The sequence below is a fragment of the Oncorhynchus keta genome, chromosome 27 (genome assembly GCF_023373465.1).
Source record: "Oncorhynchus keta strain PuntledgeMale-10-30-2019 chromosome 27, Oket_V2, whole genome shotgun sequence".
NCBI classification, from domain to species: Eukaryota; Metazoa; Chordata; class Actinopteri; order Salmoniformes; family Salmonidae; genus Oncorhynchus; species Oncorhynchus keta.
The window spans coordinates 30,947,023-30,974,509 of NC_068447.1; the positions used below are offsets into that span (position 1 = coordinate 30,947,023).

The 27,487-nt window shown below is 40.9% G+C and overlaps 1 protein-coding gene across 5 annotated transcripts in view; it reads right to left on the bottom strand.

Annotated features, from left to right (window-relative positions):
- Positions 1 to 8,464: 8,464 nt before the first annotated feature.
- Positions 8,465 to 27,487, bottom strand: part of nadka (NAD kinase a) — a 39,080-nt gene continuing 20,057 nt past the window's right edge. For 2 of the 5 annotated variants that reach the window (XM_035738563.2, XM_035738562.2), the window contains exons 4-12: positions 17,126 to 17,255; positions 16,762 to 16,870; positions 16,179 to 16,264; positions 15,910 to 16,012; positions 15,643 to 15,752; positions 14,912 to 15,011; positions 14,256 to 14,413; positions 11,561 to 11,643; positions 8,465 to 11,182 (exon numbers count right to left, since the gene is read on the bottom strand). In XM_035738563.2, the coding sequence (XP_035594456.1) occupies positions 11,035 to 11,182; positions 11,561 to 11,643; positions 14,256 to 14,413; positions 14,912 to 15,011; positions 15,643 to 15,752; positions 15,910 to 16,012; positions 16,179 to 16,264; positions 16,762 to 16,870; positions 17,126 to 17,255 (1,027 nt within the window). In that variant the 3' untranslated portion in view covers positions 8,465 to 11,034. Of the gene's footprint in view, positions 11,183 to 11,560; positions 11,644 to 14,255; positions 14,414 to 14,911; positions 15,012 to 15,642; positions 15,753 to 15,909; positions 16,013 to 16,178; positions 16,265 to 16,761; positions 16,871 to 17,125; positions 17,256 to 19,168; positions 19,579 to 27,487 lie in introns of those variants that run through there. The other 3 variants (XM_035738566.2, XM_035738565.2, XM_035738564.2) reach the window with 3 other exon arrangements.

Here is a 27,487-nt window from a genome sequence, read left to right on the forward strand (position 1 = left end):
TTTGTAGCTAATTTTGACTTTTTGGCTGTGGTATCTAGTGGAAGCCAACACCACCCCCGGCTTGTTGGACTTCCAATTACTTTCACGGAGTTTAGCGTTGGTTCGAGTCGACTGTCGAGACCACAACTCCCGCTGCAGCATTTCCAACCTTAAAAATAACAAAGGTGTCCCTAAAATATCGTTTTGAATAGATAATACAAGGATCACCGCGAAATTGCATGTTAATAGTGGAAGTTTTCTATGTTTATAACGTGCATTTGCAAACTGCATTCATCTCAACTTCCGAAACGTTTAATCACAGAACGATTAGACAGATAATTCACTGGACGAATAAATATGAAGCATCCCGCTTGGCATTTCCACTCACTACCAAATATGGTGGGAGGAGATGGAACGAGATGGATTTTGGCCGACATTCTGCACATTTTCTCATCGATGAAACATTTGCTCTCAGTTCCGAAAACTCGAATCTACTATGAACATAGTGGACTACGTTTGGTAGACTTTACCCTTTGCAAAAGTTGTTTTAAAAAAGCGCTGTGTAGAAGGAGTGCAAAGGCGAATTTAGTTATTACTACACACGCGCACTTCACAGAGTAGACGTTCCTTAATGAAATATGCAAACACAGACTTGTTCTGCCCATTAGAAACGACAGGCGGTGGTCTATCTTTGTTTAGTTATAAAGCTTTGGTTTAATCTTGAACACAACTCTGATGAGGTTCCACTGGAAATGTTTGACCACAAGGGGGCATAATGACTCCCCAATCCTCTGATCAGTGCATTGGACAATGTAAACAAAGACAATACAAAGGTTTTGTATAATTTCAGCCAGTAGTTTTAAAATTAGCACTCAAAACTGGTCCCCAGAAAGTGTGTAACACACAGAGATAGAGAGGACTCATCTTTGTGTCTGTGACAGCATAGGCAGCGCCATTAAGGTGATACCATTTTTTAAGTAATCCATTTTCTTCTTCAAAATTGGCTGATCCCTCCTGATGACCAGGTTGGACATGGCTCCAACAGGAAGTCATTGGAAGTCCCACCCAGTTGACTGCCTTAAAGTGGTGGAAGCTGCCCATACTAACACCCCCTTTTGGCCACTATAGGCCTCTATCCTTCTCTATTGTACAACATCATCCATTAAGTATGATATGTTACGTTCTGTCAACAAATATATACAGTGTATTCGGAAAGTATTCAGACAACTTGACTTATTCCACATTTTGTTATGTTACAGTCTTATTCTAAAATGGATTCATTTATTTCCTTTATTTAACTAGGCAAGTCAGTTAAGAACAAATTCGTATTTTCAATGACTGCCTAGGAACAGTGGGTTAACTTCCTTGTTCAGGGGCAGAACGACAGATTTGTACCTTGTCAACTCAGGGATTCAATCTTGCAACCTTTCGGTTACTAGTCCAACACTCTAACCACTAGGCTACGCTGCCACCCCAATTAAATAGATAAACATCCTAATCTATCTACACACAATACACCATAATGACAAAACCTAAACATGTATTTAGACTTTTTTGCAAATGTATTAAAAGTTAAAAACAGAAATACCTTATTTACATAAGTATTCAGACCTTTTGCTATGATAATCGAAATTGAGCTCAGGTGCATCCTGTTTCCATTGATCATCATTGAGATGTTTCTACAACTTTATTGGAGTCCACCTGGCCAAATTGAGCAATTGGGGGAGAAGGACCCTGGTCAGGGTGGTGACCAAGAACCCAATGGTAACGCTGACAGGGTCCAGAGTTTCTCTGTGGAGATGGGAGAAACTTCCGGAAGGACAACCATCTCTGCTGCACTCCACCAATCAGGCCTTTATGGTAGAGTGACCAGATGGAAGCCACTCCTCAGTAAAAGGCACATGACAGCCCGCTTGGAGTTTGCCAAAAGCCATATAAAGGACTCAGTCCATGAGAAACAAGATGCAGGTCTCTGAATTCTCTGGTCTGATGAAACCAGGATTGAACTCTTTGGCCTGAATGCCAAGCATCACGTCTGGAGGAAACCTGGCACCATCCCTATGGTTAAGCATGGTGGTAGCAGAATCATGCTGTGGAGTTTTATTTTTAATTTTGGGAGACTAGTCAGAATCGAAGGAAAGATGAATGGAGCAAAGTGGTTGTGCTAAAAAAAAATATTGTACTGTCGGCCGACCCCCATTTTGTAGGTCCATTGATCCACGAGACACATGTAAGAAGGGGTGTGTTATGATGAGCATCTGTTGGCTGTCATGGACAAAGTGGAGTTTTTATTGAGAGTTATAATAGAAGAATACACAAGATGTCATTTCAACATTTGGTTGTGCTTCAGCAGTTTTTTCCTTGTCAGTCACTTAGTCACACAATTAGCCCATGTCAGCTAACATTTTTTAGATTGTAAATTAATCTTGTAGCCAGCTATCTAAACTTGCTGTAATCATGGTCGAGTTACCAACCAGGAGGCCCTCATTGATTTTGTTAGTCACTCTCAGTCAGATATCATAATAAAAACTGCAAACCTTTCTTTCCACCCTATGACAAAATATGTAGAATTGCAGGAAATTTACTGTAAAATGGAAAATTTTTCTCTCTGCACCATGGCAAAATTCGTAGAACTGCATGAAATTAGTTATAACATTGCTGCATTTTTCTCTGCCTCATGGCAAAATATATGTGTGGGTATAGTTGTGGGTATGCAGACCTGCAAACCAATGCAGCTTCCATGATGAGTTCAAATGTTGTTGTGGTCCCCCCACCCATAGCCGAGGGTACTAGCGGTGCTGAGGGTGCTACAGCACCCCCCAAAAATGTATTTTTATTCAGAAGAAAATGTGGGCCTGAGTGCTTGCAGAGACATATAAACATCAAGAACAAGATAAGATTTTCTAGCTGCTGTTTCACTTAAAAATGGACGATACTCATCTTATCAACATAAAACTAACATCACATCTATGAAATTGTGTCCAGCGTCCTCAAGTCACAACAGTTTTTTTACACCTCCATACAGTACTGCAGTCATGTGCACACAGGTGTGCTTTATTTACAAGGCGCGTACCCCTATGTAAACTGCGGAGTTAGCCTCGATCATCGGAGGTACATTCGTTTCCAAAGGACCCCTGCGTTTGCCTTGCAGCATTGCGTTGCAGAGACAGTTGTTGCGCGCTCTGTGTGGGGCATATGTTGGATTTATCGAACGTATGCGCCAAACTATGGTAGACGGCTTGACATAAATGGTGGAAGAAGGTGAATGTTGAACTTTTGTTGCACAAATATCCAGATGATGCTGAGTACTATTTTGCACAAACACACTAACGATGTAATCAAGGCCTTGAAGGTGTATTCCGCAACACATTATGCTCTAGGGGTGCTAATTAGTAAAATTCCCCAAAATTGGGCAAATCAGTGCACATTTCTCCAAAACCAGAATAAAAGCATACAGTCATATGTTTATTTAAGTAATATCGTGGTTCAATTAGCATATTATTATATATCAGCCATACAATATACATGTGGACTTGTTACCATCTTGTACTGTAACTAATATCCACATAGTGTATAACCCTATTTCAGTCCATTGTTTAGCAATGGGAGGGCTCAGATCTTCCATCCCCAAACCTGAGACCAAGGCACCAGGAACTGATCCCTCCACCTTGTGGCCCGGTCAGTATACGTTCCAACTGTTCTCCTTATACATGGAGTAGAGAGACCTTTTTGTCACATTTAACCATTTATTCAGTTCAACATTCTTCCAGAACTGCAAGAAAAGCTTTGGATAAGTTCCTTAGTGCCACATTTTTATATTATCACATGAATCAGAATGCAAGGTACATTTTCACAGCACAAGACAAATGACTGTCTTACTCAGGAATTTTCCCAGTTTTGATTGAGTAGGACCTAGGTGTCAGTGTAACCGATGTGAAATGGCTAGCTAGTTAGCAGTGGTGCGCGCTAATAGTGTTTCAATAGGTGACTTCACTCACTCTGAGACCTTGAAGTAGTTGTTCCCCTTGCTCTGCAAGGGCCGCAGCTTTTGTGGAGTGATGGGTAACGATGCTTCGTGGGTGTCAATTGTCTGTGTGTGCAGAGGGTCCCTGGTTCGAGCCCGGGTAGGGGCAAGGGGACCAAAGCCAATATGCTTTGCTTTCTCTTGACCCTAGAGATAAAGCCTTGGTCAGAGCTCTCATGCTTGAAGTTTTACTTCCGCTTCCTCATCGCCTCTTTGATGGCACTCTGGCCCTCACACTGACAAACATCTACAGGAAAAGTACGACTTCACTGTATCCCTCATCCAACTGGTTGGAATTTGTAAGTGGCGTGACTTACATTAGTGGCAATAACAACAGATTGGAAACTTATGACCTAATCAACAGCCACCTACACCCCTCCTGAAAGCAGAAGTGTGCAGACATGAACACATGATGAAAAGTCCAGAGAAAATAAATGCACCCCCGACTCAGATCATCCACCATGTCAACATTGTTTGCTATGGTGAAATCCTGATTATGCCACCAACACCAAAGACTGTGTGATAGACTTCTTTCCGTTCCTCCAACGTTCTGCATATATACATCACCAGGGGCATCCTGCAGGATAACAGGCAGGAGCTGATAGTGTTTGTCCTCAGTGTGTTGATGGTCATGATGCACTCTGTGGTCAACTTCATGGTGCTTCCAGTCCAGGATAGAAAGAACTTGCTTGTGGTATGTTGCATGTGTACGTACAAAATTAAACCAACCTCTTTTTAAAGGGTCATGTTCAGTACTGTACACCATAGCAAAACGTTTTGCAACAGAAAATAACAATCTGAGCTCTCATTGGACACATTCAGGTAGTAACTTCTTGTTTCAAAACGTTTCTCTCTACTGAACATGGTTCAATTATGACCAGATATATGACTGTGCAAGTCTTTATGCCACAGGTACTGTTTTGGTAGCGGCAGTTGTAACTCGATGGCCTCTCATCTCCTTCTGAAAAACCCATTGGATGAGAAAGCCAGAGGTACCGCCCCTCTTACCTTTTCCTCCAATAGGTTTTGAGGAGACGAGGAGTGATGACTCAAGGAGTATGCAATTAAGAAAAGGCCTGTGTGTGCGCTTTTGTGGAAGGTGCGGTTTGTATGCATCTTGTGTGTGGTCGTGGTGGCCCATGTCCTGTGTGCCACGCTGCTCATCCAGAGGCCCAACATGATGGTCTGCCGGGTGGGCGGAGCTCTCGAGACCATCCAGGAGCAGTACTTCCTGCTCAATCTGTGCTCCTCCATGGTTACATTTTAACTACAGGCTCAGGTACTGCCACATTCCACATGAATCATAACACATCTGGCACCCGATAGCCGTTGTCTTCCAACAGATGGTGTCATTCTAAAGAGGTGTGGACTTGATCTGTGGTGCAGATGTATATGATTGACTTCAGGGTACCTGGGTATTTGGGATGGAGGTGTACTGGATCGGTAGTTGGTTTAACCTTTGGCTGGTTTTGACATTTGTCTGTCAGCTGTGCCTTTGCATCCTGATCATGATGTCAGGCACAACCATGTCCCTCACAAACCGCATCATCCTGGGTTTTGGAGTGGTCTGGGCCTGCCTTACCGCAGTCGTGGGGGGCTATCGCAGTGAGTAACAAGTATCAAGAAGATAAAAAATAAAAACATTTAATCATTGGTGTACGTGCACTGAACATAATATTATGAGTAGCTACAATTGCATAAACAGTATGTAAAGAACAGTACAGAAATAACTCAATACAAGATTACACAATACTATGCATAAAGCATGTGAACTCAATAGAAGGAAGGGTAGTGGAAAGAATGTTAACCTTTAAAGATGTCCTCCAGTGATATTCCAACTATATACACAGTAAAGTACACCCACTAAAGAGTTTAAAAAAAACATTTTGAGCAAAAGTGTTTAGGCAACTTCAAGGAGTTGGTCTGATGGGAATCCATGATGTCATCGGCCTCCTTCCTTGCTTGAGGAACAATAGAAGCACTATAGAGAACAAAAGAGGAAAGCCCCATCCCCCACACTTGTGCAATGTCATGACTTACCTGGACCACCTATTAAGATGTGCATTTTGTTAAGTAAATCAGGTGTTAAGAGGTGAAAAGGAGACTGGAGTTTCACTTATGAGGCGCATACTTCATGTAAAACAGGTTTGGCGCAATAACAGGTTTATCCATCCTTTGTTCCAAGTTTTAGAATGTGCCAGAGGTAGCCTACTTCCTGTACCTGATGTACATGGTGAGTAAAGCCAATGGTTGACCTGATCCCGAATCAGGTCTTTGGAGGAAATGTGGTTGGTTCAGAAATCCACTTCAAATGACCAGTCTTCTGACTTCAGATCAGTACACATTGGGGGCAGGACAAGACGTACAACACTGGAGACCGCTGCTGTGACAGGAGCAGTGATCTCAGTGCTGATCAAGGGCGTGCTCTTCTGGGCTCTCTTCTGATTGGCGCGCAGCTCTGTCCAGGCCCTGGACAGGAGTGAGTAGAGTATAGCTTATTTTTCCTTCACCTGTTCCATTGCTTGTTTACGAGGAGTCACTGGAAGTCCAGGATATTCAGGCTAGACAAGAACAAGGCTCATAGATGACACACAAACATGACTTCAAAAAATCATTTTGACACATTTAAGGATCATTTGTAGAAACATTTTTGTTATGGGCACAGTATAACAGTCATTCCGAGAACCTCTGACTGAAATCGAAAAATGGACCAACTACTTGTTTTTGTTGGAAGGTTTCCATCCAATTTGCAACAGATTGTTTTGGTTTATTTCCATCAAACTGACTTGTTGCGGATAAAAGGCTGTGCATGATGACAGTGCACATAAACACTTCTGGCTTAGAGCGACTGCCCCTAAAAAGCAACTTCTTTTTGAAAACGGTCTATATGGCATCAATTGGAGTGTGAAAATTGACCACAAAGTGTAAATAAGATCATTTGGATCATAAAGTCAGTTTTGTGCAAAACAGAGATGGGAAAAACAATGGTCACGGAATGAAGGGTAAAGTAAGTTTTCCTTGGGTTGAGTTTCTTTCAACCCTTTCCACATGTCCACAGCACCCAAATAATAATCAAATCGGCGTGCAGCTGCACACAATCCGATTGTAATGCCCATGGTCAATTTGATTTGACATTCGATATCCCTATGTGACAAGTTACCATCAGTAAATTACACAATGTTCATGGGACAACAAATTCTGTCAACATTTAGAAAATTGTACCGACACTTCCTGTTTCCTTCACAGCAGTGGTGATTTTTGAAATTTGGGGTATGAAAACTGGATTGTGTGACTAACTCATCAGGGTACTTATGTTTCTCTCTCCAGTGTTAACAGACAAGCAGTACATTGTTTTTGTGAGAAGGAAATGGCTACGGTTACACAGGACGGATTAGCTGTTTGTAACAATTTCCCAATAATTTTGTAACAACTCTGGTTCTAACCAATGTTTGAAGTTAGGAACTGGAGAGAAATGCACTCAAATGGCCATCTGACTGGTCTGTTAATAAGAATGCCATGCAAAACATTGTAAACTGATTATTTTATAATAGCTGTTGAGCATCACCACTGGTTATAATTTATTACGCGAGTCTAGTGTACTACACAGGATTACTTTTCCACCACATTTTACCTACTTCTGGAGTACTGTGGCCGATGCTTACCCTTCAGTGTGCCTACAACACATACAGTGAGATGCTCGGCCACAGCATGCACAATCCAACTTTCGATCACTGAAAGAATTACAGAAATACTAAATCAATGCAGTTATTCAGCACAATTATTTTATTTTTAGGGTCTGCTGCTTTTACCATGAACCTTTTAGCAAATGATCACTTACCTTAGTAATGCTTGTAGTAATATAATTAACAAGTATTCAGTGGTATTGTAATACAGCCCCATCTATGTAATTGACTGATACGTTTTATACTGCCAACTTTTTATTAGCATTAGAGATGTATCCTTTGTAAATAAGACCTATTCTTTTATATATATTAATGTATTAACTATTTGACATTTCAATTTTCTACACACTTAAAGGAAATATCTTAATTGAAGTTGATTAATCCTTATATCAATTAAAAGTTGCTCACATTGTTGATAGCCCGTTGACGTGATCTATCTAGGTTTTTTGCTGTACTATGATAATGATTTGGTTGACCACCCATTGTGTTCCTGTAAACTACAGGTTCTCAAAATGAAAAAACAAAATCATTGCAGTAAACTCCTTTGTTGCTTCATTTTGAAAATAAATACAGGAAGAGGAGTGCACTGTTGGGAAAGAGATTACTTCCTCAAATATTCAATGGGTAATAAAATCATAGGTTGTGTTGTCTATTTCCTTGTTCCTAGACACCTACAAAAGGGTTCAAATTCATCAGATGAAACCAACATGCAGCAAATGAATGTCTCAACAAGGCATACCAATAATACCAAACAAATAAATTCACACTTGCCCGACAATTCATTGGCTCTCTGTTTATTAAAGTGCTCTGGAAAAATAGCAGAATTCATTTTAGAAACAATATTTACAAAACGTACCATTACAAAAGAGTTATAGGACCACAGAGCTGTAGAAGTCTACAAAACAAAGTGAGAAGCACTTGAAGATTAGACTTGACATAGAAAGCATCATAGGAATAAGGTCCTTCATCCAAAAGGAACCATAAAGGTATCACATTGGGGAAGCTTAAATGATTTCAGTGTAAAAATCTTGGTTCTTTCGTTATCTATCGGCTGGTTTGTAAGGCAAAGTCCACGACTGCCATTACTTCAGTAGAGGATACACTGTACTCACTGAAAAACAAAGTATAGTAGCAAATAAACACATTTCTTTCAAATGTTTGCTCTTATAAAACGATATCCCCTAACAACTGAAGGGACTGTAATTCAATCTTGATGAACAGACTCCACTCCAAACTCAATTGTTAGAGGAAATTAATATTTTTCTACTTTAAAATAATAGATTGTGAAACTAACCTGCACTGAAGCCTTAAGACAATATCAATATAGAAAAAGTAGTAAAGATAATTATATTTCAGCAATGATACAGTGCAAACTGGTTAATAAACATATAGGCTATATAAAAAACATCTTATTGAAGCATCATAAATGAGAAAATAAAGGAATGATTGATTGACTAGTTAGAGTGAGCTGGTCCTCTTGCAGAGTGTGGTGCGCTGGTATCCAGAGCGTAAACCACTTTTTCCATTGGGGGAAATGTTACTTGCCCATCGAACAAGTACATTTAACACGCAAATTCATAAAGTATTAAATTCATATAAACTATAATTAGTTGTCTCTAAAATGAACATCTGATAGTTAAAGACTATATTATAACTCCTTGATAAAATGTTATATGAAAAACATGTCAATTTTACCACCCCCCGAAAAGCCAATTAGGAAAGAAGAAAAACCCTCAAACCATCATATATTTTATTATATTATCAAGTCGATATTTCAGAGCTGGTCCGTCAGAGGGGGTGAGAATTATTCTCATTGGGTAAGGTAGGCCAACACCTACAACTGGTATATGAATGCCTTCAATCTCTCATCATACTGCAATAAGTCTGACACCATAGGTCAGGGGCGGACAACCCTGGTCCTGGAGTGCCACAGGCACAGCAGGGTTTAGGTCCATCCAGGCACCACACCAGACTCATCACCTCGCCAACTGAGCTAATTATTCAATATCATTGATGGGCTAAATTCCATCTCTCTGTCCTCCCAAGTCTAAAGCAAATATAAATACGTAAACTATAAAAACCTGAGGTATCCACGGCACTCCGGGACCAGGGTTGCCGTACCCCTGCCTTGGGTGGTAAAACCCTGTAGAATCACAACTGCCTTCGTTGTGAACAACGAAATTACCTTGAAATGAACGACATAGTAGATCTATGGCTTTACAGTGAAAGGCAATGAATACAATCAAGTTGTGGTCTCATCTCACCTGGAATGGACTTTAGTTATTAACGTTTGTTCCATACTGTTCTGGCATTTTACATGGTCAGACACTACAACGTTGTTGTAGACAGAGTAGTTAACGTAAGATGAACATGTACAGAAGCTTCTCAAATGGCTTGCACTGCAGACAAACTGCAGAGAGAGGAATACTGAAGATATGATTATGCTACACTTGCACTAAGCTGTAAATACGATTAAGAAAATTAAAGTTATGTAAACCTTAATAAGCAATTATCTATGTAATAGTTATAAGTTGAAGGCACAATCTACACATTTAGTTCATTATTGCAGAGTAGATGCAATTATTCTGCTTTTCCTGAAGTAGTAATAATAATACCTAATTTTCTGTTAGGGACTGTATAAAAAACAAATACATGTAATTCCTTATCCCCATTATCTCCAAGAACATTGGTTCTTGATGAACAACCCCACTGACAATAGTCACGACATCTGTTTTCTATGTTGAGGAGCTTGGCAGCCCCTTAGCATTCACGTCGCTCAAGCTAAACAAAACAACGTCCATGGTTTAAGAGGAGCCGAGGTTTGTCCCTGATAGCCTGTAGACGCCACGAAACAATAGACAAAGTGCTAAAACAGACCACATATCTCATGGGCCAACTTTAACAATCATTATCAGGAGGATTGATATCATGGTTTTGATCCCTAGCTCAGTATTACTTTGTCTCACGTCTGACTGAAAACAATCAAGGTTTAAGTTAACCCGTGAGACTATTTGTTGGCATAAAAAGGCAATTTAGACAATCTTTTTCAAAGGGCGTGAAATTCTTAACAGTAAGGGATGATTCATTCTAGAACCAAAACAAAATAATGCAAACCATCTCTGGAGGATATTAGTTGCAAATTTACCTGATGGAATCCAACTGAAATCAATGGGTGCATTCCAGATATAGGATATCAAAATATCATGTTGACGTCGTATCCTAGTATGTTAAAACACTTGTCCAGGTATTATAAAGATCGGATTTCATCAGTGAACTGTGCAGAATCTGTATATCTGGAACGCACCCAAAGGGTCAACATAGCGTCACCGGGAGGCGAGTTTGTTGGCCTCAGAATTCTTCCTCCTCTGAGCTGAGGTAGTTCTGCTTCTTCCTCACATTCCAGTGTAAACATTGGCTCAGGCTCTCAAACCAGTCGTTCACGGGGTCCCGGAAACAGATGGAGGGAACAGGGAAGCAGGAAGTAGTGATGGTAATGCTGGAGATGACAATAGGGAGATAAAGAGCAAAGACCGTCAAGTCGCAAGTCTTGAGTGGGAGGCATGCCAGGTATTCACAATCATCCAAAGAATTACTTGAAAATGTTACTAGTAAATCAATGGACATGGGCTGTGAGCATTTCAGCAACAAGGAATAATTCTCTCTGCCTACATAAAGGAAAACCTGTACTGAACATCATGTGACATGACCTTCTTGGCTTGAGTCCATGAAACGGGTCAATATAATTACATAACTGTGTGTATTCAGGCGACTTGCGGAAGTGTGTCAGGCCATCTTCCATGTTCATCAGCATTTGATGTTCGGTGGTGATTTAATTAAGGGGTTGCAGTGATTGTGGGGTCAAAAGGTTGCCCACCTGTCTCCATGGCAGATCTCTTGTCTCTTCCTCCCGTCAAACGACACCCAGGCCGTATTTCTGGCGTCACGTGACAGCATGATCTGAGCGTGACAAACGGAGCAGAAGAACGACCAGTCAAAGGCAACAAAAAGTCTTCAGCAGGAAATGCTCTGTTAAAGTGTGTGTGTATTACAAGCAATTCCCATCACCTGTGACAACTGAAGGGTATGCATTGTGCTAGCTGTGTGTCAGACTGATCATTTCTTACCGGTCATTGCCTGTGTTGTCTTACGTGTTATGTGTTCTGGAGAGGAGTAGTAAATGCTAATTGATTGTGGAGAGGACTGGTAAATAGATCATGTCTATGTTGAATGTGTCTGTATGAATTTGCGTGAATGTACAGTACCAATCAAAAGTTTGGACACCAACTCATTCAAGGGTTTTTATTTTTACCATTTTCTACATTGTAGAATAATAGTGAAGACATAACTATCCTCGACGACGTCATCTACAAAATAGCTTCCAACACTCTACTCAGCAAGCTGGATGCAGTCTATCACAGTGCCATCCTTTTTGTTACCACTGCGACCTGTATGCTCTAGTTGGCTGGCCCTCGCTACATGTTCGTCGCCAGACCCACTGGCTCCAGGTCATCTATAAGTCTATGCTAGGTAAGGCTCCACCTTATCTCAGTTCACGATAACAACACCCAGCCCCGTAGCACACGTTCCAGCAGGTATATCTCACTGATCATCCCCAAAGCCAACACCTCATTTGGCTGCCTTTCCTTCCAGTTCTCTGCTGCCAGTGACTGGAACGAATTGCAAAAAAAAAAAAAAAATCACTGAAGTTGGAGACTTATTTCCCTCACCAACTTTAAACATCAACTATCTGAGCAGCTAACCGATCGCTGCAGCTGTACATAGTCCATCTGTAAATAGCCCACCCAATCAACCTTCCTCATCCCCATACTGTTTTTATTTGATTTACTTTTCTGCTCTTTTGCACACCATCATCTGCTCATTTATCACTCCAGTGCTAATCTGCTAAATTGTAACTATTCGCTCCTATGGCCTATTTATTGCCTACCTCCTCATGCCTTTTGCACACACTGTATATAGACTTTCTTTTTTGTACTGTGTCATTGATTTGTTTGTGTTATTGGCTTGTTTATTGTTTACTCCATGTGTAACTTTGTTGTTGTCTGTGTCACACTGCTTTGCTTTATCTTGGCCAGGTCGCAGTTGCAAATGAGAACTTGTTCTCAACTAGCCTACCTGGTTAAATAAAGGTGAAATAAAAAATAAAATATGGAATCATATAGTAATCAAAAAAGTGTTAAATGAAAATATATTTTATATTTGAGATTCTTCAACGTAGCCACCCTTTGCCTTGATGACAGCGTCGCACACTTGGCATTCTCTCAACCAGCTTCATGAGCTAGTCAGCTGGAATGCATTTCAATTAACGGGTGTGGCTTTTTAAAGTTCATTTGTGGAATTGCTTTCCTTCTGATTGGCTCAAATGCATTAAGATGTGTTGTGACAAGGTAGGGGTTGTATACAGAAGATAGTCTTTTACCAAATAGGGCTAAGTTCATATTATGGCAAGAACAGCTCAAATAAGCAAAGAAAAACAACAGTCCAATACTTTAAGACATGAAGGTCAGTCAATCCAGAAAATGTCAAGAACTTTAAAAGTGAATTCAAGTGCGGTCGCAAAAACCTTCAAGCGCTAAGTTGAAAACAGCTCTCATGAGGACCTCCACAGAGAAGCCCCAGAGTTACCTCTGCAGAGGATAAGTTCATTGGAGTTATCAGCCTCAGAAATTGCAGGCCAAATAAATGCTTCAGAGTTCAAATAACAGACACATCTCAACATCCACTGCTCAGAAGAGACTGCATGAATCAGGCCTTCATGGTCGAATTGCTGCAAAGAAACCACTACTAAATGACACCAATAAGAAGGAGACTTGTTTCTTGGCCCAAGCACGAGCAACAGACATTAGACCGGTGGAAATCTGTCCTTTGGTCTGATGAGTCCAAATTTTAGATTTCTGGTTCTAAACGTGGTGTCTTTGTGAGACGCAGAGTAGGTGAACGGATGATCTCTGCATGTGTGGTTACCACTGTGAAGCATTGAGGTGGTGGTGTGATGATGCTTTGCTGGTGACAGTCTGATTTATTTAAAATTCAAGGCACACTTATCCAGCACGGCTACCACAGCATTCTGTAGCGATACGCCATCCCAACTATCATTTATTTTCAACAGGACAATGACCCAACACACCTCCAGGCTGTGTAAGGTATATTTGACCAAGAAGGAGAGTGATGGAGTGCTGCATCAGATGACTTGGCCTCCAAAATCCCCTGACCTCAACCCAATTGAGATGGTTTGGGATGAGTTGGACCACAGAGTGAAGGAAAAGCAGCCAACAAATGCTCAGCATATGTGGGAACTCCAAGACTGTTGGAAAAGCATTCCAGGTGAAGCTGGTTGAGAGAATGCCAAGCGTGTGCAAAGCTGTCATCAAGACAAAGGGGGGCAACTTTGAAGAATCTTAAATATATTTTGATTTGTTTAACACTTTTGGTCACTACATGATTTCATAAGTGTTATTTAATAGTTGATGTCTTCACAATTATTTTACAATAAAGAAAACAGTAAAAATAAACTTTTGACTGGTTCTGTATGTGTGTGTGTGTGTGTTTACCTTGAGTTCCACCCCAGCAGGTACTACGATGGGTCTGAAGGACAATGAGTGGGGGCAGATGGGAGTGATCATGATGGCCGGCACGTTGGGGTGGATCATGGAGGCTCCGGCCGCCACCGCGTACGCCGTGCTGCCCGTGGGAGTGGACACTATCACACCTGAGACAACACACAGACACTACTTTGAGCACAACCCCAAAAACACTCAAGTGACACACGCCTACAAACACCAACAAGCTGAAAGCATTTCCAAAACTCAGTAAACCATTACCGAAGACAAGGGAAATACATCAGACCTTGAGAGGCTTCCAGTGAGGGAATTACTAGGCAGTGGTGAAGGACAGATGGGAGAGCTTGGTCTATGCTCTACTAACAAGGCGAGCTGCAGTCCAACAGTCTGCAGCACAAATAGACCATCAGTACCACTGGTGCTTGTTTGCACTCTGGGCTTGTACACAGGCAGTGAGCAGTAGCACAAACAGTATGACGACCAGTTACAGCATCTAAACTCTAATACTTAAAATCAGAGCTGCATGAACAATAAAAGTGTATTATATTAGTGAAACATCTAAGTGGGAAATAAAAGTGAAGCAGCCAAAACAGATGGGGTGTAATCCTTTAAACCAGTAGCAGCAGGTTGAGGAGTTTACTACTCACCGTCTCCCTGTACCGTGGTGATGAGGTGTCCGTCTAGGAAGAGGTCCACGTTGGAAAGGTAGGACGACGGGCCTCTGTCCACCACCACCTCATTTAGCACCTGTTGGACCAAAACACCCGGAGCCATGTTAACCAGAGATACTGCACTAGCCAAGTTGTTAGTCACTTTGGGAACCCTTTTTGAACACAGCCATATGTTATGACTTGTCAAAGTCCACTCAGTAGGAAGTATGATGACACAACTCAAACATCCCACACAGCTCACGTACATTAACTCCATGGTGCGATAGGCCAAAACGGAAGCAAATAGCGTGGATTGTTAGAACCTTCAGAAAAACAGGGAAACCAATCCTTGTGAAGGATTACATCAAACAAATAAGGAGGAATTGAAACAAGCCCTGAACGATTGCTGCCACCCTACACACCCCAGAAAAGGTGGTACATTTCAAACTTCCTGGTGTTTTATCACCCCACTGGGATCTGTGGTCAGGCCTGTGGCAGTGGGAATATGACCAGAGGAAACGCCTCATGTCCGCTACATGCACCCGATGACTGCATGTTTGTTCAACACGTCGCAACAATAGGTGAACACCCAGTGACCACACAGTAAAGACACAGTAAAGACAATAAGCATGAGATGTGCCAAGTCATCATGATGCTAGCAACCTATTGTGGTACGAACCATAATACTAGGATGACATAACCAGCCAGGTGTATGGTGTAGAGCTCACCTGGTACTGCATGGATTTGCGGCTGCCCTCACTGTCACCGTTCGTCACGATGATGCCCTTCTTCACCACTCTCACCCGCAGGCGACTGCGCAGGATGATGGCGGTGTTACCTGCTCAGCAGAAACACACACCCCAAAAGAGAAACACACACACACACACACGTTAAACCAAAAGGAGCACAGAGGTTAACCTAGCTGCTAGAAATGAGAACACGGCTCCTGTTATTGAAATTAGATAAGGCAGAGGCTAAAGGAAAACACAACGTACCCTCAATGATTTGGGTGACCTGAGACTGGTATGTGTCAAATTTGAAAGGTGTGAGGAAGCCCAGAGAACCCAGGTGGAAGGCCATAACAGGTGGAACGCTCTCCTGAAAACACAGGAGCATACGCACGCTATGGAATAAGCTAAATTGATACAAATCAATACACAACCAAGTTGAGGAATTATTTTAGTACAATTCACAGAGTACACTCAAAAATGTATAAATCAATGTGTTTACTATACCACAAGATGTTAATATTGTAAATGTATACCTGGAAGAGTGACGATGCGTAAAGTAAGGTCCCATCTCCACCAAGACAGATGATGAAATCCACTCGATTGGAAATGTCATCGAGATCTGAACAGTGCATACAAACACATTAGGATCATGTCCGTAAGAGAAAGCAATACTACTTAAGTTAGAGTTCCATAGACAATCCTGACACTACATCACTAGCTAGAGAGTCACACAGATCAATCTATCATCAATAAGGATTGTATTCACTAGGCACCAAATGGAAGAAAACAAACTAAAATAGGGAGGAACTAAGGAAAGGGCATACCTAGTCAGTTGGACAGCTGAATGCATTCAACCGAAATGTGTCTTCGCATTTAACCCAACCCCTCTGAATCAGAGGTGCCTTAAATCAACACCCAGATTTTTCCACCTTGCCAGCTCAGGGATTCGAACCAGCGACCTTTTGGTTACTGGCCCACTCTTAACCGCTAGGCTACTTGCCGCCACTAAACCTCTCCCATAAGATAATGCATACTCGTTTTCTGATGTAAATAAAAGTGCTACGGTGTGCACTAATCAATACAACCCAGTCCTCTGATGGCTAGTGGTCTCCTCACCTTCTCTGAAGGTACAGAACTTCTGGATGACGGCCCCAAAGCTCTCATCGCCCGCAATGGCTGTGTCCGCCAGGACCTTGCTCTCCACATAAACAATCATGTTTTTCTGCTAGAACAACGCACAAGTATAAACATATGCATTAGCAACATGCACATGTAATCACCCTTTAGAAGACGAACGGGTCGACAGGATGGGGTAAAAAAAAAGAAATGTACAAATTTTCAGTCACTAAAACCTCTGTTTTCAGGGACTTCATTGCAGACTTTAATGAAACGGAAGTAATATACTACACAGGTCGTAGGTGCAGAAAGGTATAATATGAGACTAGATGGACTCAGCAAAAAAAAGGTGAAAATGTCCTACCTCTGTGAGAAAAACACACAGCTCTTTGAAAGGCTGCAGTAGACTGGCATCCTGGATCTTCTTGACGACAAGGACACTTTTGGGAGGCTTGTTCCACGTCAGCCTCTGACTGGCTGGGTCCTGAATGTGCCTGGATGGCGAGAACGACCACATTTAAATCAATACCTTTTCAAAATGGTCATATATGACTGGACAATTTGATCACTCATTATTTGATCAAAGGGATTGCAGCAATAAAGAGAAACATTGAAATGTTGTTCCTTAATATGGAGACATGCATGACTCATTGACCCAATCGGGCTTTCCAAAATTATACCATTTTGGTGGAGCACCATTTGTAAACATACAGCTAAGAGCAATAGTTGACAAGTCATTGCTCACCTTGACATCTTGAGGTACAGTATGTAAATCAATAGTTTACACATTTGTAATTATATATCATGGTTGCTCACTACTGTAACATGTAAGCGTTGTGGCTGTGGAACATTTCTGGTTTGGGCACGGTGAGCTCTCAATAGCCATGTTTTGAGCTCTTGTTGGCTCAGTGTTACTTCATACGGTTTGTGTTTGCCCAGTTGGATAAGAGGCAAGGCTGCTTAACACCTATCCTATTATTGGCCAGGGCTTAGTCTAGCAACATCAGAGTTCAAAAGGGTCAAGACAGGGACCAGTACATTTACATACTCATCACAGGGACCTCGCGTTCCAACCAAGGTGCAGGAATATCACCCCGATTAAGGCTACAGATTGTAAATGCTTTGGTGTCATAATTCTAGGGCTGGGAATTGCCAGGGCCCTCACGATACAATATTATCACAATACTAAGGTGCTGATACAATATATATTGCTATACGATGGTCCAAACATATTGCGCACCATATGTCTGCTGCAGAGAGACACGAGAGCCATGAAAACGAGTTTTGATCAGTCATGGAAATAAGTGCTGAAAACAAATAGGCTCCCTATTTAAAAAATAAAATGGAGAACAAGCTATGAAGGAAAAATACTGGAGTTTGAGCAGGTACAGACAACAAGCTAAAAAATAATATTGCGATAGTCAAAATTATTCTCCCATCAATACATAATAAGGAAGTATTTTTCTTGTCAACTTCCACTGTTGTATTCGTTTCATATTTACAAAGTCATGTACATTTATGAAGGTTTACAGATGCACTTAAATACTTTATCAATTGTTACGCGGTAGAACTTGTACTTGCCATTTATTCAAAGTAAGGCTACTTGTAATCATTACACTTGCCTGTGATTGGCTTTATCAGTCATTGTAGACTTTATGAGCTGGTTAGACATTACCTTAAGTGAAAACTCAAATGGCCAATTCAAACAAAAACCCAAACGAATCAACAAGTAGCCTAATTTAGGGAAAACCATAGTTAGGCCAAAGATGTTTTTATAACTAAGCCAAGATAGACCACAGCCTGTCGTTTCCAATGGGAACAAATTAGTCAGTATGCAGAACAAACGAGGTGGACGAGCTAGCGAGATCCTGTTGGCCCGTTCTAGCATGCAACTGCATATTTCTGTTAGGGAATGACTACTCTGATGTACGTGTGTGATACAACTCAATTCACCTTTGCACTCCTACAAAAAAAAAAACTTAGTCCATGCTGCTCATAACAGATTCTAGCTTTGGGAACAGAAAACTGTATTAAGATAAAATGTTTAAGTTGATGAGAAAACATGCAGAAGGTCAGCCAAAATCCATCTCCTTCCATCTTCAACCACTGGGCTTCCTCTCACTACCATATTTGGTAGTGAGTGAAAACACCAAGCGGATGCTTCACATTTACACAGCCAGTGAATTATAATTTTTCTGTGGTTAGGCTGTCTGTTGACCTTGTGTAAGTTCAAAGTGTTATTTTGAGATAAATGTTTCACGTAGAAAATGTGTTAAAACAAAACTTACTGCCAACAATAGAAGACAATGCAGGTTAAAAATTCAGTCAAATATTGCTGGCACCACCATGTTCCTGTTGAGAAACGCTTTCAGCAGACCGAGACAGAGAGGAACGAGAATATTCTTACCATTTCCACACTTTGTTGTCGCTGTTCTCCAGAGCTTGCTGTTGCACACAATGGTTGAATTTCATGTCTGCCTGCATGTGATGAGGCTTCTTCTAGCAGAGATGAGTGGAAGGCACTAACGGCCAGGTTTTGCCTTGCTACCTGCTCTTCAGTCTACCGATTCCACAATCTAAAGCAAAACAATTCATTCTGCTCTGTAGTCTTCCCATGAGCTATATTCAATCTCTCCCCCTCATTAAAACACCAGGAAAGCCAAACTAGTCACTAATTCTTCTTGAATTGCTGTCCACACAACAACGTCTAAAAGTTAAATCTCTATTCTGCCAGTCATCCAAACCGCTCACTCATCTTAAGACAGACCTGAAAGATGACATCACCACAAGTAACGCCCACAACCACTACAGACCTGCCCCTTTAAGGGAAGACTACCCTCTCATTGGCTAGCTGTGTTATGATATAGAACAATGTTCAAGTGGATTTTCCCCAGGTAGGCCAACCTAAAAGGTTTCCTAGGGCATATACAGTAAGAGCTAAATACTTTCAACTACCACATACTGGTATTTTGTTAAATAAAAGAAAAAAAAAGAGCCATCCTAAAACAAGAGCCTGTCAAAGACTGCTCTTTGTCATACCAGATATATTAAGGGTGTGGATTCTCTCTATAGTCCATCACTACACAGTCCCCAGTGTCTCTGTCGGTCTCTCTTACACACACACAAAGAAAAATGCCCTTCCTATTAGGGTTGGGTAGTTTAAAAATGGACACACCCACCCAGACAAGGAAATGGCTTACCAGGGAAAAGTTATAAAGGTGTTATTGCTTATAGCATTGAGTCATGAACAGACTAATTAATCCTAGACCCACCGTCTTCTGAACTTCATTCCATTTTAAAAATGTAATTTCTCTGCCATTTTTTAAGTCATATCTCCCCCCAGTCCTGGACTTTTACTAAATAAGTCTATTTAACACACTGACATTGTAAGAATTTCGATAACAAACAGAATGTGTTAAACATTTTTAGGAGGACGTCAGTTGCCTGCCCAGCTGATAATGGCCCATCGAAACTAAACCTAAACAAATTTCACACATTTAATAAACAGATGTTATCTACAGACAAGATTACCTTAATAATAGTCTGACGGGTGACAATCAATTGTCAAATAGTGAATGAAGAAACCACACACACACATGTTCACCTCTCCAAGAGAAAACCCCTCTTCATTCCCAGTGATGGCTAAAGAACCAATTAACACTAGAATAGCCAGGCCTAAACAAGTTCAATAGCCACACCCTTGGAGCATCTTATGATTCAATTTAAATATAGGCCTACACCATCATAAAGTAAGAAACATTATTATGCTAATAAATGTATTTCGAAATAACAGAATAGCATATTTTGAGTTTAATCAACATGTAGAATCGCCGGGAAATGAATAGAAAATGCAGGCCGATGTTCTGTGGTCAGAGGAGAAAGGATGACCACCCGCGCACGGTTGATGTTCATGTTTGTATGTCTTCCCTCTAAAGCACACTATCTAACCTACACTGCTACTCAGTTATGTATTTATCAAGGAGTACTGGTAGGCAGTGGTGTAAAGTACTTAAGTAAAACTACTACTTAAGTAGTTTTTTGGGGGGAATCTGTACTTCATTTATATTTTTTACTTACATTCCCAAAGAAAATATTGTACTTTTTACTCCATACATTATTCATAACAACTCAAAGTACTAGTTACATCTTGAACGCTTAGCAAGACAAGAAACTGAAATTGATGCACTTATCAAGAGAACACGTGGTCATCACTACTGCCTATGGTCTGGCGGACAAACTAAACACAAATGCATCTTTTGTAAATAATGGTCTGAGTGTTGGAGTGTGCCCCTGGCTATAAGTAAAAATAAGAAAATGATGAAGTCTGGTTCGCTTAATATATGGAATTAGAAATGTATACTTTTACTTTTGATACTTAAGTAAATGTAAAACCAAATCCTTTTAGACTTTTACTTAAGTAGTATTTTACTTGGTGACTCACCTTTTTAATAGAAAGTTACTCAAGGTAAATTATAATTTTACTCAAGTATGACAATTGAGTACTTTTCCCAACACTGCTGATAGGCAGGCTGTATGAGTTTTATAGGCTCTCTCTGCTACTTATAGCCAGCCCAGAGGCTTTGCACCTGAGGATGCTGATCCAATCTAATTCTATTTGTCACATGCGACGAATACAACAGGTGTAGACTATCTTGAAACGCTTACTTACGAGCCTTCTCCCAACAATGCAGAGTTAAGAACATTTAGACAAATTTGCTACAAAATAAGTAAATAGTAACAATAAAATAACAATAATGAGACGAAATACAAAGAGTACCGGTACCTAGTCAATGTGAAGTGGTACAAGGTAGTTGAGGTAATATGTAGATGTAGGTAGGGATAAAAGTGACTAGGCAATCAGGATAGATAAACAGTGCAGCAGCATGGTAAGTAGAGTGTGAAAGTGTATATATGTAAGTGTGTGGAGTCTATATGCATGCGTGTGTGTGAACGTACGTAGTCACATTTCATCCATTATTGTTGCTTAAAAGCAGACAGTATAATAACCAAGTTACATGATGGCCCGAGTCAAGGAAGGCTCTGGCCAATCTAAGGGGATGCCAAACTGCTTTGGTAAGAGTCTTTCATGAGCTGTACGCAGACTATCCCATAATGTGTGATCTTGGCCTGTATCCACAAAGCACCTGAGAGTTGAAAACCAGTCGTAAGTGCTGAGAATAGAGATATTTTAATTATACTCTTATGGGTAAAAATAAAAACGAAGCCTGAAGCCTATTCGGCAGATATTGAGGAGCCCTCATGAGCTGTCCATTAAGAGTTACCAGCAGAATTCTTGATTATCGCTAAGGCAGTAAGTGAGCGTTTCACACACCATACAGGCAATTGATTTGGAATAATATCTGTATATTTCTGTATGATCAACCCATAAAAGGAAATATCTATGTGACCCCAAACTTTGTAACGGTAGTGTACATGCAACATAATATCCCACACTTTTGACAATGAATTGAAGGTATATTTCACATGATATACCGTCACATCACACTTGTGTTTCAATTTAATTCAACTACAACATGTATCACTATTCCATGTTGTCCCTTTGGAACGTAAAATCACAAAATCTACAGCCGGCGATGACTCCTCGCGATTGTTGCAAATTATGGGGAATAACCAATGTCAGAGCATAATAACATTTTCCACAATCTCAAATTGTCTTGTTCACCAGCTGAGAAACTTTAAAGAATAGATTTTTACTCCAAGTGTCTGACCAGTGTCTTAAAGGCCCAGTGTCGTCAAAAAAGTAATTGTCCTGTGTTTTACACTACATGACCAAAAGTAAGTGGACACATGCTCCTCGAACATCTCATTGCAAAATCACAGGCATTATTATGGAGTTGCACCCCCCTTTGCTGCTATAACAGCCTCCACTCTTCAGAGAAGGCTTTCCCACTAGATGTTGGAATGGAGGCAAGTCCCCACAAGAGCATTAGTGAGGTCGGGGGCGATTCGGCCTGGCTTGCAGTCGACTTTCCAGTTCATCCCAAAGGTGTTCGATGGAGTTGAGGTCAGGGCTCTGTGCAGGCTAGTCAAGATCTTCTACACAAAACATCTTGACAAAACATTTCTGTATGAACCTTGCATGGAACTTGGTAGTGAGTGTTGCAACCGAGGACAAACTATTTTTAGCACTGCTTCAGCACAGTGGTCCCATTCTTCGAGCCTGTGTGGCCTACCACGATGCAGCAGAGATGTCTAGGTGCAACAACATTTCCAATTCACAATAACAGCACTTACAGTTGAACAGGGAAGCTCTAACAGGGCAGAAATTTGACAAACTGACTTGTTGGAAAGGTATAGGATGCCACGTTGAAAGTCACTGAGCTCTTTAGTAAGGCCATTCTACTGCCAAAATGTTTGTCTATGGGGATTGTATGGCTGGATGCTCAATTTTAGACACCGGTCAGCAACGGGTGTGGCTGAAATAGCCGAATCCACTAATTTGAAGGGTTGTCCACATACTTCGACATACTTCCACATATAGCTGAATAGCGACGCTCCCCATCCAACCTGATAGAGCTTGAGAAGATCTGCAGTGAAGAACGGGAGAAACTCCCCAAATATAGGAGTGCCAAGCTTGTGGTGTTATAACCAGGAAGAGTCGAGGGTGTAATCACTGCCAAAGGTGCTTCAACAAATTACTGAGTAAGGGGTCTGAATACCTATGTAAACGTAATTTCAATTTACTATTTTGTATAAAATAGCAAAAATGTTTAAAAAAAAACATTTTTGCTTTGTCATTATGGGGTATTGTGTGTCGCTTGAGGGAAAAACATGTATTTAATCCATTTTAGAATAAGGCTGTAACCTAACAAAATGTGGAAAAAGTCAAGGGGTCTGAATACTTCACGAAGGTACTGTGTGTGTGTGTGTGTGTGTGTGTGTGTGTGTGTGTGTGTGTGTGTGTGTGTGTGTGTGTGTGTGTGTGTGTGTGTATATACAAATAAAAGTTTAAATCAGAAGTTTAAATACACCTTAGCCAAATACATTTAAACTCAGTTTTGCAATTCCTCACATTTAATCCTAGTAAAAATGTCATGTCTCAAGTCAGTTGGGATCACAACTTTATTTTAAGAACGTGAAATGTCAGAATAGAGAAAATGATTTATTTCAGCTTTTATTTCTTTCATCACATTCCCAGTGGGTCAGAAGTTTACATACACTCAATTAGTATTTGGTAGCATTGCCTTTACATTGTTTAACTTGGGTCAAGCGTTTCAGGTAGCCTTCCACAAGCTTCCCACAATAAGTTGGGTGAATTTTGGCCCATTCCTCCTGACGGAGCTGGTGTAACCGAGTCAGGTTTGTAGGCCTCCTTGCTCACACAGGCTTTTTCAGTTCTGCCCACAAATTTTCAATAGGATTGAGGTCAAGGCTTTGTGATGGCCACTCCAATACGTTGACTTTGTTGTCCTGAATACATTTTGCCACAACTTTGGAAGTATGCTTGGGGTCATTGTCCATTTGGAAGACCCATTTGTGACCAAGCTTTAACTTCCCCCTATTTCCTCCAAACAGAACGACGGTCATTATGGCCAAACAGTTCTATTTTTGCTTCATCAGACCATAGTACTTTTTGCACAAACTTTGCAGTTTCAAACCGTAGTCTGGCTTTATGGCATTTTTTGAGCAGTGGCTTCTTCCTTACTGAGCAGCCTTTCAGGTTGTCGATATATGACTTGTTTTACTGTGGATATAGATACTTTTGAACCCGTTTCCTCCAGCATCATCACAAGGTCCTTTGCTGTTGTTCTGGGATTGATTTGCACTTTTTGCACCAGGAGACAGAACGCCTCTACTTCCTGAGCGGTATGACGGCTGCGTGGTCCCATGGTGTTTTACTTGCGTACTATTGTTTGTACAGACGCAGATTATTATTATTTTTTTTACACCTTTATTTAATCTTTATTTAACTAGGCAAGTCAGTTAAGAACACATTCTTATTTTCAATGACGGCCTAAGAACGGTTGGTTAACTGCCTTGTTCAGGGGCAGAATGACAGATTTTTACCTTGTCAGCTGAGGGATTCAAAATTGCAACCTTACGGTTAACTAGTCCAACACTAACCACCTGCCTCACGCGAATGTAGTAAGAAGTCAAGGTAAGTTGCTAGCTAGCATTAAACTTAATCAATCATAATCACTAGTTATAACTACACATGGTTGATGATATTACTAGTTTATATTGAGTGTCCTGCGTTGCATATAATCGATGCAGTAAGCATTCGCAAAAAAGGACTGTCGTTGCTCCAACGTGTACCTAACTATAAACACCAACGCCTTTCTTAAAATCAATACACACAAGTATATTTTTAAACCTGCATATTTAGCTAAAAGAAATCCAGGTTAGCAGGCAATATTAACCAGGTGAAATTGTCACTCCTCTTGCGTTCATTGCACGCAGAGTCAGGGTATATGCAACAGTTTGGGCCACCTGGCTCATTGCGAACTAATTTCCCAGAATTTTACGTAATTATGACATAACATTGAAGGTTGTGCAATGTCACAGGAATATTTCGATTGATGGATGCCACCCGTAAGATAAAATTCGGAACGGTTCCGTATTTCACTGAAAGAATAAACGTCTTGTTTTCGAGATGATAGTTTCCGGATTCGACCATATTAATGACCGAAGGTTCGCATTTCTGTGTGTTATAATTAAGTCTATGATTTGATAGAGCAGTCTGACTGAGCGATGGTAGGCACCAGCAGGCTCATAAGCATTCATTTAAACAGCACTTTTGTGCGTTTTGCTGCAGCTCTGCTGTTTATGACTTGAAGCGTATCAACTCCCGAGATTAGGCTCGTGTAACCGATGTGAAAGGGCTAGCTAGTTAGCGGGGTGCGCGATAATAGCGCTTCAAACGTCACTCGCTCTGAGACGGAGTAGTTGTTCCCCTTGCTCTGCATGGGTAACGCTGCTTTGAGGGTGGCTGTTGTCGTTGTGTTCCTGGCTGGAGCCCAGGGAGGAGCGAGCAGCGGTACGGAAGCTATACTGTTACACTGGCAATACTAAAGCGCCTATAAGAACATCCAATAGTCAAAGGTATATGAAATACAAATGGTAGAGAAATAGTCCTGTAATTCATATAATAACTACAACCTAAAACTTCTTACAATGGGAATATTGAAGAGTCATGTTAAAAGGAACCACCAGCTTTCATATGTTCTCATGTTCTGAGCAAGGAACTGAAACGTTAGCTTTCTTACATGGCACATATTGCACTTACTTTCTTCTCCAACAATTTGTTTTTGCATTATTTAAAACAAATTGAACATGTTTCATTATTTATTTGAGGCTAAATTGATTTTATTGATGTATTATATTAAGTTAAAATAAGTGTTAATTCAGTATTGTTGTAATTGTCATGATTACAAATATATATTTTTTAAATCGTCCGATTAAATCGGCATCGGCTTCTTTTGTCCTTCAATAATCGGTATCGGCGTTGAAAAATCATAATCAGTCGACCTCTGGTATCAGGACCTCGTCACAGTATCTCTGTGGATTAAAATTGCCATCGATAAAATGCAATTGTGTCCGTAGCTTATGCCTGCCCATAACCCGACCACCACCATGGGGCACTCTGTTCACAATGTTGACATGAGCAAACCATTGGCTCAGACGACACCATACAAGTGGTCTGTGTTTGAGGCCTGTTAAAAATACTGCCAAATTCTTTAAAACATTGGTGGCAGCTAATGGCAGAGAAATTAACAATCAATCCGGCAACAATTCTGGTGGACAATCCAACAGTCAGTACGCCAACAGCACGCTCCCTCAAAGCTTGAGACATCTGTGGCATTGTGTTGTGTGAAAAAAGTACATTTTAGTGGATATTTATTGTCCCCATGCGCAAGGTGCACCTGTCAGGTGGATGGAATCTCTTGGCAAAGGAGGAAAGCCCACTAACAGGGATGTAAACAAATTTCTGCACAGAATTGTAGAGAAATAAGCTTTTTGTGCGTATGGAACATTTCTGGGATGTTTTATTTCAGATCATGAACCATGGGACCAACACTTTACATGTTGTGTTCATATTTTTTGTTCAGTGTATATTTCCACACTGAGGTTGGAATAATACTGTGAAATTGTGAAAACAATGATAAATGCCCTTTGTTTAAGAGCTGTTTGAATATACATCTGTCCCTTCTTTGGACACTGTTAACTAAGCTCCAAACGAGCTTCAATGCCATACAACACTCCTTCCGTGGCCTCCAACTGCTCTTAAACGCTAGTAAAACCAAATGCATGCTTTTCAACCATTCGCTGCCGGCACCAGACCACCCACACGACTAGCATCACTACCCTGGAAGGTTCTGACCTAGAATATGTGGACAACCACAAATACCTAGGTGGTTGGCTAGACTGTAAACTCTCCTTCCAGACTCATATTAAACATCTCCAATCCAAAATTAAATCTAGAATCGGCTTCCTATTTCACAACAAAGCCTCCTTCACTCACGCCGCCAAAATTACCCTAGTAAAACTGACTATCCTACCGATCCGACTTCGGCGATGTTATCTACAAAATAGCTTCCAATACTCTACTCAGCAAACTGGATGCAGTCTATCACAGTGCCACCCGTTTTGTTACCAAAGCCCCTTATACCACCCACCACTGCGACCTGTATGCTCTAGTCAGCTGGCCCTCGCTACATATTCGTCCCCAGACCCACTGGCTCCAGGTCATCTATAAGATTTTTCT